The sequence below is a fragment of the Peromyscus californicus genome, unplaced genomic scaffold (genome assembly GCF_007827085.1).
Source record: "Peromyscus californicus insignis strain IS unplaced genomic scaffold, ASM782708v3 Scaffold_8__1_contigs__length_139910024, whole genome shotgun sequence".
NCBI classification, from domain to species: Eukaryota; Metazoa; Chordata; class Mammalia; order Rodentia; family Cricetidae; genus Peromyscus; species Peromyscus californicus.
The window spans coordinates 40,095,655-40,109,143 of NW_026294606.1; the positions used below are offsets into that span (position 1 = coordinate 40,095,655).

Genomic DNA, 13,489 nt, shown 5'->3' on the forward strand with positions numbered 1-13,489 from the left:
AGGACATCAGCTTAAACATGGACTCTCCAGACTGGAAGACCATGGTCACATCTCAACCACTGGCTTTATGATGCAGAAAATGCATGCACACAGCTAACAACATAAATGTCTAAAATATATACTATATTCCAGGAAGATACTTTCTGCTCTGTGATGTGACACGCTATAACATGTTCTCTTTTATTCCATTCCTACCAGGCTGTAGTCGGAAAACACTACTTTAGCCAGCCATGGTAGGCCGTGTCTTTGTAATCATAGCATTTTGGAGATGGGGCAGGAACATCAGGCATTGAAGATCATCCTCAGCTGCATACTGAGTCATGAGATCCCGTCGCAAACCACTAAAAGCAATTCAGAGCAAATTACTTTAGGTCTTTACTTTAAAGTCAACAAATGGAAGCCCCAAAATATAGACTTAGAGATTCAGAATTATGTGTGATAAATGTAAAAGGCCAGATCTCCCTCACCTTTGACACTGGAAGAACAGGAATGAGATCTCTCTCTCTCTCTCTCTCTCTCTCTCTCTCTCTCTCTCTCTCTCTCTCTCTCTCTCTCATATACTATCTCAGTCACTACCTTGGTGGCCTGACCCAATCTCCAAGCTTTAAACACACACATATATTAAAGATTCGAATTTATAACTTCACCCTCCCACAAGCTGTTATCAAGGCCATGAAATGATTCCGCACAGCAGAACTAAGGAACTCTGACTCACGTTGGTCTATCAGCAGCATTTGAGTCAGCTGGTGAGTCCGCATTCTACTTGCTAATTTCCCAGGCTGCAGACTCACAGTATCGTGACTTGCCCTCTCTCAACTCCATCACTCCACTCTGCTTCTCTCAGAAACATCCATCTCAGAAAAACAAGTTTCCTTCTTCTACTCCCGAGTCTTCCAGTCCTACCATATCTGTGGGCCTCACATTTAAGGAAGTACTAAACAAATTTAAATCATATCACTATATAAAGAAGATCTATCAGCTATCCAAACAATTTAAATCAAAAGAGAATGAACAGGAACTACTTAAAATACATATACTAAAAAATTAGTAAGAAATATGCTAACAAACATCCAATACAATACAAATTCAAACCAGGAGTTAAAATGCCTGCTAAAACCAATTGAGTTCTGTAGCAAAAGCAGCACAAAAATGCATGTGATTCATATTGAGGAATTAAAAAAAAAGTGGATTTATTTATTTTGCTGTCGACTATGAAAAACTCCACACAGTATTTTTAAAAGAGTAATATAAAGTAGAATTTCACAAATTGGCAAATTAGCTGGATACAAGAATTCAATATGCTTTTTACCTGTTACCGGTAAGAGGCAACAAAAGGCCATGAGAAATGTTCTAGTCACAGTAGAAATAAGCCTATAAATAGGAATAAAGAATTTAAAAGGTACCTCGGAGAGAATAGTAGATGCAAAAATAGACTCTAGATCCTATTATGTAAGAAGCTTAGAAATAAAAGAGTTTATGTTAGCCTAGTGAAGGAAGTGAATGAATTATTTATGAATGTTTTTGGAACAGCTAACTAAAACAACATTAAATATATTATTTATGGATTAAAAACTGATTTTTCTTTTCTTTTGGCAGTACTGGCAACTAAACCCAGGGTCTCACACATGTTAGGCAAATGTTCTACCATTGGGCTACATGCTAAGCCTTTTTTTTTTTTCAGCCCTCCCTCCTTTCAACTTTCTAGTCCGAGGTAGGGTCTTACTAATTTGCACATGATGGTATCAAAAACCTCACTCTGTAGCCCAGGCAGTACATGAATTTGGCGTCATCTTGCCTCAGCCTCTCAAGTAGACGTGTACACTAGATTGACCCAGCTGAACCTAAAAATGTTTTAAAAAGCAACATTCTTAAAATCTAAGATACTACACAAATAATTCAGTCACTGGGGTGTAATTTCTTAACCAAAACTTGAAACTCAGAAGCCATTAAAGACATATGCATATTTAACACATTAAAACATTCACATATAATATTTAAAACATTAAATTTAATATGCATCACACATGAAAATAAAAAAAGTATGCCACACAAAAAATAAAGAGAAGAAAAGATCAAAGTTAGAATACTGCAATGCTGATGAAAAAAAACCCTAAAGTTTCTTTTTCTGCTAAAAATTATAAAAAAATATAATAGAGGCAAGCGGAGAGATGGCTCAGTGGTTAAGAACACTTGTTCTTGTTGAGAACAAACCCTTGGTGATTTGTTCCCCACACCCACATGGTGGCTCACAATCATCTGTAACTCCACCTCCAGGGCATGTACAGTGTACATACATGTGGGGAAAACACTAACACATAAAAATAAACATACAAACCCGTGATGGAACAAGAAGACAGACCACTCTGAAAAAATGAGCAAGAAATACTAGCAAGCAATTCCCAGAAGCAATATTAAGGTAGCCAATAAACAAAGTAGATGCTAGTGGTCAAGATATTTTGCATCCTTTCGACTCTGCAGAAATGAATGAGCCCCCACGGAGGAGGGAAGCCGAAACGAGCTCGCTTCTGGAAGTTGAGCTATTCTTAGAAGTCATTTACTAAAACTGTAAAATATACTTTATAATTAACAGTATGCATGGAGTCCTATTTGTTGTATCATGTTCAATTTAGTGCTTACCAACAGATTAACAAATGGATAGATCAGAATACTTCATGGGAAATACTTTTTTGGTTAAAAACAAAACAAACAAAACTCAATCAAATCCTCCCTGAATTTAAGACAGCCTCTGGCTGTGTAGCCTAGGCTGGCCTGAATTCAGGATCCTAGCTTCAGCTTCAGCTTCTCCTGTGCTTGAGATAAAGGGCCTGTGCCTTGACTAATTTGTTTTCTAAAGTTTTGTTGAAAAAGATGTCTAAACGTGCATATATCACATTTCAGTAAAATAACCCTAATTACTGTTTATGGCCAAATGTATTAAAAAAAAAAAAGAAAAAGAAAAAACAAAAACAAACCAAAAAAACTAAGTTTAGAGCCAGAAAGATGGCTCGGAGAGTAAAAGGCACTTGCCACCAAGCCTGATAGAGATAACCCCCTGGACCCAAGCTGTAGAAGAGAACCAATTTCAAGTTGTTCCCAACCTCCAGACACAAGGGTACACCCACACCAATAATTCTTAAAAAAAAAAAAAAAAAAAAAAAAAAAAAAAAAAAAAAAACTGAATTCAAAGGATTAAATAGGGGAGCCCAGCAAGACTGGTGGGTAGGGGTTGGGAGTAACCCTGGTACTTGGGAGGCAGGAGAATCAGTTCAAGAGCACAAGTGGGTAGCAAAGTCAAAGGCTAAATAAGAGCTGCCTGTGACATTATTTCCAGCGTGTGGGAGATGGACCAACTGTGTTCTAAGAGCAGAAGTACCAGGAACTCTCTCACAAAACCGAACTTCCAAGCATCCAGCATTCTGATAAGGAACCCAGCCTTTTATGCTTGGAAAAAACCCACTGCTCTTAAACTTTGTCCTGACCATGCCACATGCCCTCTGTGCCACGGACCCTGTCATGTACTTTGAGCATTGCGAAAGGACCTCATTCTCAGCGTCATGTGGGCAGCCCAGGACACTTACCCAGGTGGCCTCTAGCCACGTAAAGATAACCGATCGACCGCACCTGGGGAGGGCGGGGTTCCTCCCTGGGTTACTGTCTCATCTTAACTCTACCCAGGTGTTACTTTCGAACGAACTTGGGAATGTTAGCTAGCTTTGCAGTCACGGACCCCAACCATAACAGGCTGTCACTCAAAGCCTCCAGCTGCTGAGGGCAGCCAGGTATACTGTGTTATCTAGGAACTTTAACTTGTACCAGGTACAAGTGAAAGGCGTGCTAAGCTCTCCCGAGCTATGTAGGTGGCTCTGAAAAGAGCCGTTGGGTTACTGAAGAAGCCTCCAACCGAACTGTTTACTTTTTCTTGGGCGCCGCCTTCTTGGGCTTAGCCGCGGTCTTGGGCTTTGTCACCTTAGCCTTGGCAGCCTTGGGCTTCACCGCCTTTGCCTTGGCGGGGCTCTTGGCCACCTTCTTGGCCTTCACCACCTTCGGTTTCTTGGGGCTTTTGGAAGGCTTCTTTGAGACGGCAGGCTTCTTGGGCTTCTTCGGGGTCTTCACAGTCTTCTTGGCTGCGGCCCCGGCGGTCTTCTTGGGTTTCTTAGACGCCCCCGATGCCTTCGCCTTCACAGACACCTTGGCGGTAGTGGCCTTGGCCTCCGCCTTCTTGTTGAGCTTGAAGGAGCCAGCAGCGCCGGTGCCCTTGGTCTGCACCAGGGTGCCCTTGCTCACCAGGCTCTTGAGCCCCAGCTTGATACGGCTGTTGTTCTTCTCCACATCGTAGCCGGCGGCCGCCAGCGCCTTCTTGAGCGCGGCCAGGGACACGCCGCTGCGCTCCTTGGAGGTGGAGACCGCCTGCACGATGAGCTCGGACACCGAGGGCCCTGCGGGCTTCTTTCTCGGGGCCGCAGCCTTCGCGGGCTTCTTAGTCTTTTTTGCAGCCGCGGGCTTCTCAGGCGCAGCAGAAGCAGCTTGAGCGACGGGCGGCGTCTCCGACATCGTAGCTGCAGAGGGTGGGACAGCTATTGCCAAGACGAAGAAAAGAAGTAGGAAGACAAGGCCCCCGCGCGGCGTATTTATAGAGCAGGGCCGCGCTGTGATTGGTGCACGCTAACTCCCGCCCCTTGAGCCCTAGAAGCCCCGCCCCCTCGGGCCCCGAAGCGCCTGCTAGATCTCTGGGTTTAACTAGTCTAGTGGCGCCCCCCCAAACCTTTCTGGCTGGGTGCTTGAGGAGGGAATTTCAAGCACAGCAGGGACCCGACAAAACGGTAGATGTCTATCAGAAAGTAGCTCAAGTGCTGAAGGGTGTCTGTAAATTAGCCAGTCAAAATTCAAGCAGCTTGTTGAGGTATCAGAGATCGCTTCTACAGCTCAGGGAATAATTCCATGGTAGGCTATCAGAAAACCGTGCTGTAGACCTTATTTACGAGCTTCTGTACTGAAGAGCTATGTGGCTACTTTTTATATGTTACGTAAGGAATTGTTTTAGGGCTTTAACAAGCATCAGGTTGCTATAGTGATCTCACATTTAGAACCAATAGTGCTACTAAAATGTGGTTGAACTGTTTTCTACAATTCTGAGAAAGCACCTATTATTGCGCGAGAGCAAAAGCCACGGCATGACTTCTCATCCTGGCACATTCAAGTCCAAAATAGCTTTGAAAAACACTTGTTCAGTTTTTTTTTAAACAAATTAGAAAGTAATATAACCTTAATCTGCTATGGCCAATTTTATTATCGTTTTATTAAAAAATAATTTCCAACTGCATTGAGTGATTTCTGGCTAAGAATGCTTGAAAATATTTAGGTTTGAATGCAAGGACTCAAAGGATCTAGACAAATCCAGCTATTTAATGAAGAAATACACAGAATAACCCGAGTCAGAATTCTCTGCTACCTTATTCCCATGTTGATCTCAGTTTATATGGTAGCTTTTGAAGAAATGGAGAAACCCCACGCAAATGAAGGATTCAAGATCTGCTTTTTTAGTGGCTATTAAGGAAAACGCAGTAAACCAATCAAATGGTAGACTCTGGCCTTCCATCACACAACGCAGAAAATTCTCATTAAACATTTGAGTATTCTGGATATCGAGTTTATTTTTAGGCTCTTCAATCGCGACAAGGCCAAGCTGCCATGTGTTGGCCGACAGAGGTGCTGGAGAAGTTGACAGTCACCGCAATTTTCTTTCATTTTTCTTAAAAGACACATACAAGAAAAGGGCAGCCACAGACTACCTTAGGGAAACTCTGCAATTGCAGTTCTTAAATATAAGCCAATCAGAGTCCTAAACGTCACAGGTGCACAGTATTTCCGTCCAATCACTATGCTTTGTATACTATAAATAGTAGTTGTGAGCGCACGGTTGCCACGTTCCAGACTTCCAGTCTCTCTTGCTTCTCGGTTGCAATGGCTCGCACCAAGCAGACTGCCCGCAAGTCCACCGGCGGCAAAGCCCCGCGCAAGCAGCTGGCCACCAAGGCTGCCCGCAAGAGCGCCCCGGCCACCGGCGGCGTGAAGAAGCCGCACCGCTACCGGCCCGGCACCGTGGCGCTGCGCGAGATCCGGCGCTACCAGAAGTCCACCGAGCTGCTGATCCGCAAGCTGCCGTTCCAGCGCCTGGTGCGCGAGATCGCGCAGGACTTCAAGACCGACCTGCGCTTCCAGAGCTCGGCCGTGATGGCGCTGCAGGAGGCCTGCGAGGCCTACCTGGTGGGTCTGTTCGAGGACACCAACCTGTGCGCCATCCACGCCAAGCGGGTCACCATCATGCCCAAGGACATCCAGCTGGCCCGCCGCATCCGCGGGGAGAGGGCGTAAATTGCCACGTTATAGAATAACCAAAGGCTCTTTTCAGAGCCACCCACAATTTCAAGTAAAATGGCTGTGAATAGGACTAGGTCCAATTTCCCAACTGAACACAATTTTCCCCAACGAGAAGCCCGGATGCACAGAACCGGTGTTAAGTGTGAAACTGCCAAGTACAGCTTTCCCAGTCAAACCTACGAAACCATTTTCCTCCATTCTCATAGCCGCAGCATTGGAGAGTTGGAATAATTCTATTTAGTTATCGTAGTATGTGTACCAACTAGGCCTTTTGAGTTCTGATAAATTTGTAAGGCAAAGATTCCTTTGGAATATTTAAAATAGGTTTTGTATTGACATTCTGAAACCACTCGAAGCCGAGGCAAAGCTCAAGGGCGGGGTCTGTGACGTCACTTTCCCGCCGGCGGGCTTTGGGCTCTGTCGGGCCAGCCTTAAAGGCGGGGTCTTGACGTCAGTTTCCCGCGCGTGGGCTTTCGGCTCTTGGTTAAGCCTTAAAGGCGGGGTCTGTGACGTCACTTTCCCGCCGGCGGGATGTCGGCTCCGTCGGGCCAGCCTTAAAGGCGGGGTCTTGACGTCACTTTCCCGCGCGCGGGCTTTCGGCTCTTGGGTAAGCCTTAAAGGCGGGGTCTGTGACGTCACTTTCCCGCCGGCGGGCTGGCGGCTCTCGCTTTCTGTTGGGGTGGGGACTAAGGCGAAGCAGCTATATAAGGACCCGTTCTCAGGTCTCACTCACTTTCCTTTCGGGTTTCTTAATTTCTCTAGCCATGTCTGGTCGCGGCAAAGGCGGGAAGGGCCTGGGCAAGGGCGGCGCCAAGCGCCACCGCAAGGTCCTGCGCGACAACATCCAGGGCATCACCAAGCCCGCCATCCGCCGCCTGGCCCGGCGTGGCGGCGTCAAGCGCATCTCCGGCCTCATCTACGAGGAGACCCGCGGGGTGCTGAAGGTGTTCCTGGAGAACGTGATCCGCGACGCCGTCACCTACACGGAGCACGCCAAGCGCAAGACCGTCACCGCCATGGACGTGGTCTACGCGCTCAAGCGCCAGGGCCGCACGCTCTACGGCTTCGGCGGCTAAGGCTTTCATCCTTCGTCTCTTCTAATAACCAAAGGCCCTTCTCAGGGCCGCCCATCTGCTCTGAAAGGGGCGTTGTAATACTGTTCCATGCAGTTTGCTTTGTACCGCATCCCGGAGAACAAAGGCTGAGAGAAATGAGGAATAAATCACAACTTGAGCGTAATTGCACTTTGCTTTATTCCTCTTTGTGGATTCAGTGAACTGAATAGTTGAGACCTCTGAAGTATTAGATTCCGCCAGTTTCTTGGACAGCCAAGCAACTTCTAACTTGGTTCGTTGATTTTAATTGAACTGGGAAAACTCGGGTGAGTCCGGGCGTGGGAGAACTATTTATTGGTGTATTGTTATCATGGGTCCCATTTCAGGGCCCCCTTTACACCCTAAACTTGTAGGTGAATTTGGTAACGTCAGGTGCGTGCTTTGATTTTGTGATTTTTTTGTGCATTAATGTAGGCAGCTTGGGGGAGCATTTGCTACAATTTTGGATTCAAGCCGTGTTACGTTTCAGGACCCAGCTGAAGTGGATACGAACTCAGTTGATGACTGCTAATCTGTCTTTCTCTTCCTGGGCTGACCTAGACAGCTTGATCCTTCAGCTCCCAAGTGCTGGGGTTACTGTTAATCACCATACCCAGCTTGACCCCACTTTTTCGTGGTTTTGCTGTTTATATATATGTTTTTTTTCTTTTGGTTGTTTGTATTTTACGCATCACTTTTATAAGGGACAGATTTGAACCTCAGCCTATCAGTTAGCTATGTCTGAATGTCTCCCTGATTTGGTATTCCTGTTACCCAACCGTAGATTTCTTATGGAGAATGATGAAGTATTCAGCATAGCTTCATTTTAAGCTAATGAGAATTCATAAGTACATCCTGGAAGATTTCAGCAATAGACCAGACAAAGGAACAAAAATGTGTCTTGAGGGTAATTGATCATTTTATTCCGTATTTGAGTTCCTTCAGGAGCTATTTGATATTGTATTTAAATTCCTCCAGTACTATTTGATTAATATTCTATAATGTGCCAGCAGACAGCACTTCGAGCTCTCCTTATGAGCAGTAAGTTTAGAGTCTGTAGATGCAGATTGGCGAAATCAGTAACCACAAAGGCCTTTAGGGCAGGTGTTCAGGTGGAAGCTCTAAGGCAGTCCCCTCCTCTCCCATCTCTCGCTCTTTCCAAACCCCGCCCTGGCTCAGAAAAGGCGCCAAACGGCGGCTCCTCCCCCAAAGACCTTTCAGTGGGCCGAAAAATCACCCGGGAGCGTTGTACTCATTAAACCTGGATTAATTCTTAATTCGGTTTGATTTGGATTAATGCGTCCGCGGAGAGGTTTAATATCGGGTACACAATCCTTTCAGTAGGCCTAACCTTTTTTTCAAAGCATTCCTAATAGGCCTATATTTTCCCTGGTGGTATCCACCTCTACTGTGGATAGAAACCTCTCTCTTATCCAGTCAGTTCATAATATCCTAGATTGGCAAGTCTGCATTAACTCTCAAGATAGACAGGAAAGTCATGCTCATTGAGGAATCGATTGTGGCAGTACCATACTGGGGCTTAATGGAGGCCTGCGGCTTGTGCAAGGGTCCATGATGTGTTGTTCACGTTAAAGATATACATAAAGATCATGAATTTAAGATGAGACTGAGCTACAGGTTCCAGGCTAGCCTGATCTTTATATCAAGAGGAAAGAATCCAGTGACATGATTCCTTGGGTAAAGTCGCTGCCAAGCCTGAAGACCTGAATTCAAACTCCTGGACCTACATGGTAGACCCAGTTCTCCTAAATTATTCTCTGACACACACACACACACACACACACACACACACACGTACATACATACATACATGATTATAAAATAAAATATTTTAAATGTAATTTTTAAAAGACAAAAAACGGGAGAGATGAACCACTGGTTAAGAGCACTGGCTGCTCTTGCAGGGAACCTACATTCAAATCCCAACACCCACATAGTGTCTCCCAATCCCCTGTAACTGCAGTCCCAGGAATTCCAGATCCAATTCCCTCTTCTTGTCTCCGGGCACCCGGCATGAAAGTGGTGCACAGACATAAATGCATGCAAAAAATCCATACAAGGAAATAAGAATGACATTAAAATAAAAGACAAAAGAAAACATAAATAACACTCTATAAACGACCTATGCGATACCAGGGTTGTTCTAGATGCCAGAGACATGAGGACACAATGACATTCTCACTTTCAAGGTATTATATCCTGGTGAAGGGGGAAATACATACACACAATAAAAATATTGTTACAGATGAAACATTTAAGAGTGTCCAAATGGGGATTTTATTTGACAAGTAGAGGTCTCTTTCATAAGGTAGGTATTTGAATTAAGGACGCCGTGAATGACAACTCCTGGAAAGAAACTGGGTCTTCAAGGCTAACTAAGCGATTGGACCTTCAGCGACGTGGAGAGAGTGGAATATTTTGTATTCAGAACCCAATTACAGTTCATTTGGGGCAATCATTAGCCCCCAAATAGTTATTGCTTGCTGACCTCTGTGTCAGACCTAGTCCTGTGACTAACAAGTTAAAAACCTCTGGAAATGTATTAACAAAGTCTCGTTTCTACCAACCAAAAGGGTGTGTTATCAGACGGCACCTGAGACCAATAGCTGAGATTTCTCTCCCTGGTTGTACCTGCCTATTTAATGTTTCCACTAATACATTTGAAAGATGCCTTAATTAATGCTTTTCTTTGTTACTATAAAAATTTTATGGAATTGCTTTCACACTGGAACGTAGATTTGTGGGTAACCTGAGCCTATGTTCCTGGGCCATGGTCACTCATATTTGGCTCCCAAGTAAACGCTCATGCTCTATTTGAAATGAGAACTGTGTTTTTAATGCAGTGCTATTTATTGTGACTAGTTTGGTAATTCAGCAGAATATTCTGAGCAAAGAGTAGATTTAATATCTTTAAAAATTATAATCCTGCTGGAATGTTGAGAAATGGCTAGAAGCTGCCACTATTATAAATTTTGGTACTGCTACAAGATGAACCTGGCTTTCCCAGCCAGGACGTGGAGTTCTATTGAACATAAAGTATTTTACAGAACACATTAGTTGACAAGATGCAGTTTCAGGAATGAAGAAAAGTTCTAAGAACTGAGAGATAGTATACAATACATACACCACAATCTCTCGTTTCTGAATCACTCCATGTACCACAGAGCACAGGCTGGCCTCAAATCTGAGATCCTTCTCCATCCATTTCTGGAGTACTGGGATGACAAGTGTTGTTGGTCAGTATGTCGTAAAACTTCCCAACAGATAGAGATCATAGGTGGTTTCTTGTGCCGAAACTGCCCTGTCTCCACCTGTTCACTTTACAGGTAATGTTGCACTACATTGTGTTTTATGTTATTAATCTCATTTAGTTTTGCTATTTAGCCTACTGTCAAAACTCATGGGGGGAGGGGGGTGTTCAAATACTATATGAAGATGTTGAAGCCCTGTACATAGTGGCATATACAAACACCTATATACATACATTCACCATTATATTTTCTATTATCTCTGCATTACCCATAATAATTAATACAACATAGATTTTATGTCAATATTTGTTTTAATGCACTGCTTGGGAGGGGTGGTCAAGAAAAACACCACATACATACCATACACATACATGTCAGTACTATTCGTACCAGTATTTTCTGTCCATCTTCTGGTGGTCGAATCCACTGATTTTTCTGCAACTCACAAAAAAACAAAACAAAAGACTTTTCTCTGCAGCTCAGATCTCTCAACAAACTTCATTCTTTCTTATTCAATTCTGTTCAACACCTCCAGGATCAGATGAACCTGATTCTTTTTCTTTTTTGGTTTTATTTCGAGACAGGGTTTCTCTGTGTAGCCCTGGCTGTCCTGGAGCTTGCTCTGTAGAACACGGGCCTGTTTAAGTGTTTTTTCCCACCAGTTGAATCTCCTTAGTATGAAGGATTCTCATCTGGATTATTTTTCAGTTTGGGCACCTCCATAAGGTTCAAGGTGATTGAAACTAGGCCCTGGTGGTGCCCGAGAGGCAAGGGCTTTAACATCTATCTATCCCCAATATTCCAGGCTTTTTAAGATGGTCCAACCTGACCTTGAACCCACCCTGACCATGAAAACAGTCTTCCAGAGTATGCCAACCCTGGCTTACTTCCCATAACTGAATTTCAACTCTAGAAATCTCTTTAATAAAAAGGGTATCGCTGTGGCTGTTTAGGCGACTAAGTGCTCCCCTGCTAAGGTTCCCTTAGAGCTGCTTCAAGGTTAGGCCTCCCCATGATCTTGGACTCATTGAAAAGCATCCAGATTTCCAGCCTGGGTGAAATTCGGAATGTTGAAGCAGACTGCCTAACTGTCCCCAGCCTGAGAGACTACTAAGAGTCAAGTCCGGGAATTAAATGTCCACCCCATCGACCACAACTAAAAGTAACACAAGCGCTGAGGACAACGCGAAGTCCAACACCAGGTGGCCTAGTTTCGGTTTAGAACGACCGCGAGACACACAGCGTAGCAAGGTACAGCTTTTTGAGGAACAAGTGGGTGGCCCTGAAAAGGGCCTTTTACGACACTGGAGGAAAATGCAACAATGGCTTAACCACCGAAGCCGTAGAGCGTGCGGCCCTGGCGCTTGAGCGCGTAGACCACGTCCATGGCGGTGACGGTCTTGCGCTTGGCGTGCTCCGTGTAGGTGACGGCGTCGCGGATCACGTTCTCCAGGAACACCTTCAGCACCCCGCGGGTCTCCTCGTAGATGAGGCCGGAGATGCGCTTGACGCCGCCACGCCGGGCCAGGCGGCGGATGGCGGGCTTGGTGATGCCCTGGATGTTGTCGCGCAGGACCTTGCGGTGGCGCTTGGCGCCGCCCTTGCCCAGGCCCTTCCCGCCTTTGCCGCGACCAGACATGACTAAGCTTAGAGACTAGCCGTAAAACAAGCAGACCTGTGAAACGGCCGGTGGCTTATTATAGGATCCTCTCGGACCTGGTTGAGAACCTCAAGTGGGCGGGGACTAAAAGGCTGCCAAGGCATCTTTTGCTCCGCTCGCGGTAGGGCGGAGACCAAGGAGCTGAACACAGAAATACTGCTTTTCTGCACTCCCCCAGGTTTCCTGCAGCTTGGACTGTACTGCTATTTTAATGTAAGTTATATTGCTGTATATTGTCCTAACAAGTCATTACATCTCTATGGCCCAATACTTGAAGGAGTTAAAACACAAACCTCTAAATTATGTGCGTTTAAAGCATAAAAAAAAAAAGTGGTACCGGCCGGGCGGTGGTGGCGCACGCCTTTAATCCCAGCACTCGGGAGGCAGAGCCAAGCGGATCTCTGTGAGTTCGAGGCCAGCCTGGACTACCAAGTGAGTTCCAGGAAAGGCGCAAAGCTACACAGAGAAACCCTGTCTCGAAAAACCAAAAAAAAAAAAAAAAAAAAAAAAAAAGTGGTACCAAAAGGAAATTATTTTTTCCTAGTAGTTCTGATGTGAAAGATACTAAAAGAACAAAATAAAACATTTTTATTACTAGGAGGAACTGAGGCAGAGAGAATCGGTTCAAGAAAAACTTGTTAAAATAAAATGTCCACATAGCTCAAGCCCCGTTGCTTTGTCAAATCATTGCACTGGCTATTCTTTGCCCAATTCTGTATGTAATCGATTCACTGCTGCTTTGGGTTACGTTTTTGTTTTTGTAGACAGAGTTTCTCTGTGTAGCCTCGATTGTCCTCGAACTCGCTTTTAGACCAGGCTGGCTTCAATCTGCCTTCCTCTGCCTCCCAAGTGCTGGGATTAAAGGCATGCTCCACCACTGCCTGGCTACTTTTTTTTTTTTTTTTAATTAGAGCAGTAAAGCTGTTAAATGTTTGGTGCTTCTCTTAATTTAATTTGCAGTTCTAACTAGTGCTCCAAGAGGATGGAGGTGGGATTTTGCCACACCTATATAGTGTATGTTCTCATTCAAAGGGATTAATTAATAGACATGTGAACTGGTAGTTTTCCCATTCTCCCTTTTCACC

At 44.8% G+C, this 13,489-nt stretch overlaps 4 protein-coding genes across 4 annotated transcripts in view; 2 read left to right on the forward strand and 2 right to left on the reverse strand.

Moving 5' to 3' along the window:
- Positions 1–3,886: 3,886 nt before the first annotated feature.
- On the reverse strand, positions 3,887–4,563 carry H1-1 (H1.1 linker histone, cluster member). The gene has a single exon (XM_052728948.1). It carries the CDS (start codon positions 4,549–4,551, stop codon positions 3,910–3,912), a length of 642 nt encoding a protein of 213 aa, XP_052584908.1. The 5' UTR covers positions 4,552–4,563; the 3' UTR covers positions 3,887–3,909.
- Positions 4,564–5,910: 1,347 nt separating this feature from the next.
- Positions 5,911–6,573, forward strand: LOC128103100 (histone H3.1). Its single transcript, XM_052727182.1, has one exon. It carries the CDS (start codon positions 5,962–5,964, stop codon positions 6,370–6,372), a length of 411 nt encoding a protein of 136 aa, XP_052583142.1. The 5' UTR covers positions 5,911–5,961; the 3' UTR covers positions 6,373–6,573.
- Positions 6,574–7,035: 462 nt separating this feature from the next.
- The window catches only part of LOC128103122 (uncharacterized), a 63,426-nt gene continuing 56,972 nt past the window's right edge, over positions 7,036–13,489 (forward strand). The window contains exon 1 of the mRNA XM_052727203.1: positions 7,036–7,428. Coding sequence (XP_052583163.1) covers positions 7,143–7,428 — 286 coding nt within the window. The 5' untranslated portion in view covers positions 7,036–7,142. The remainder of the gene's footprint in view (positions 7,429–13,489) is intronic.
- On the reverse strand, positions 11,144–12,396 carry LOC128103120 (histone H4). The gene has a single exon (XM_052727202.1). The coding sequence runs from the start codon at positions 12,381–12,383 to the stop codon at positions 12,072–12,074; it is 312 nt and encodes a 103-aa protein (XP_052583162.1). The 5' UTR covers positions 12,384–12,396; the 3' UTR covers positions 11,144–12,071.

What these genes read in the sequence shown, in the direction of transcription:
- LOC128103120 (XM_052727202.1), bottom strand. Translation starts at nt 12,383, where the DNA reads ATGTCTGGTCGCGGCAAAGGCGGGAAGGGCCTGGGCAAGGGCGGCGCC.
- H1-1 (XM_052728948.1), bottom strand. Translation starts at nt 4,551, where the DNA reads ATGTCGGAGACGCCGCCCGTCGCTCAAGCTGCTTCTGCTGCGCCTGAG.
- LOC128103100 (XM_052727182.1), top strand. Translation starts at nt 5,962, where the DNA reads ATGGCTCGCACCAAGCAGACTGCCCGCAAGTCCACCGGCGGCAAAGCC.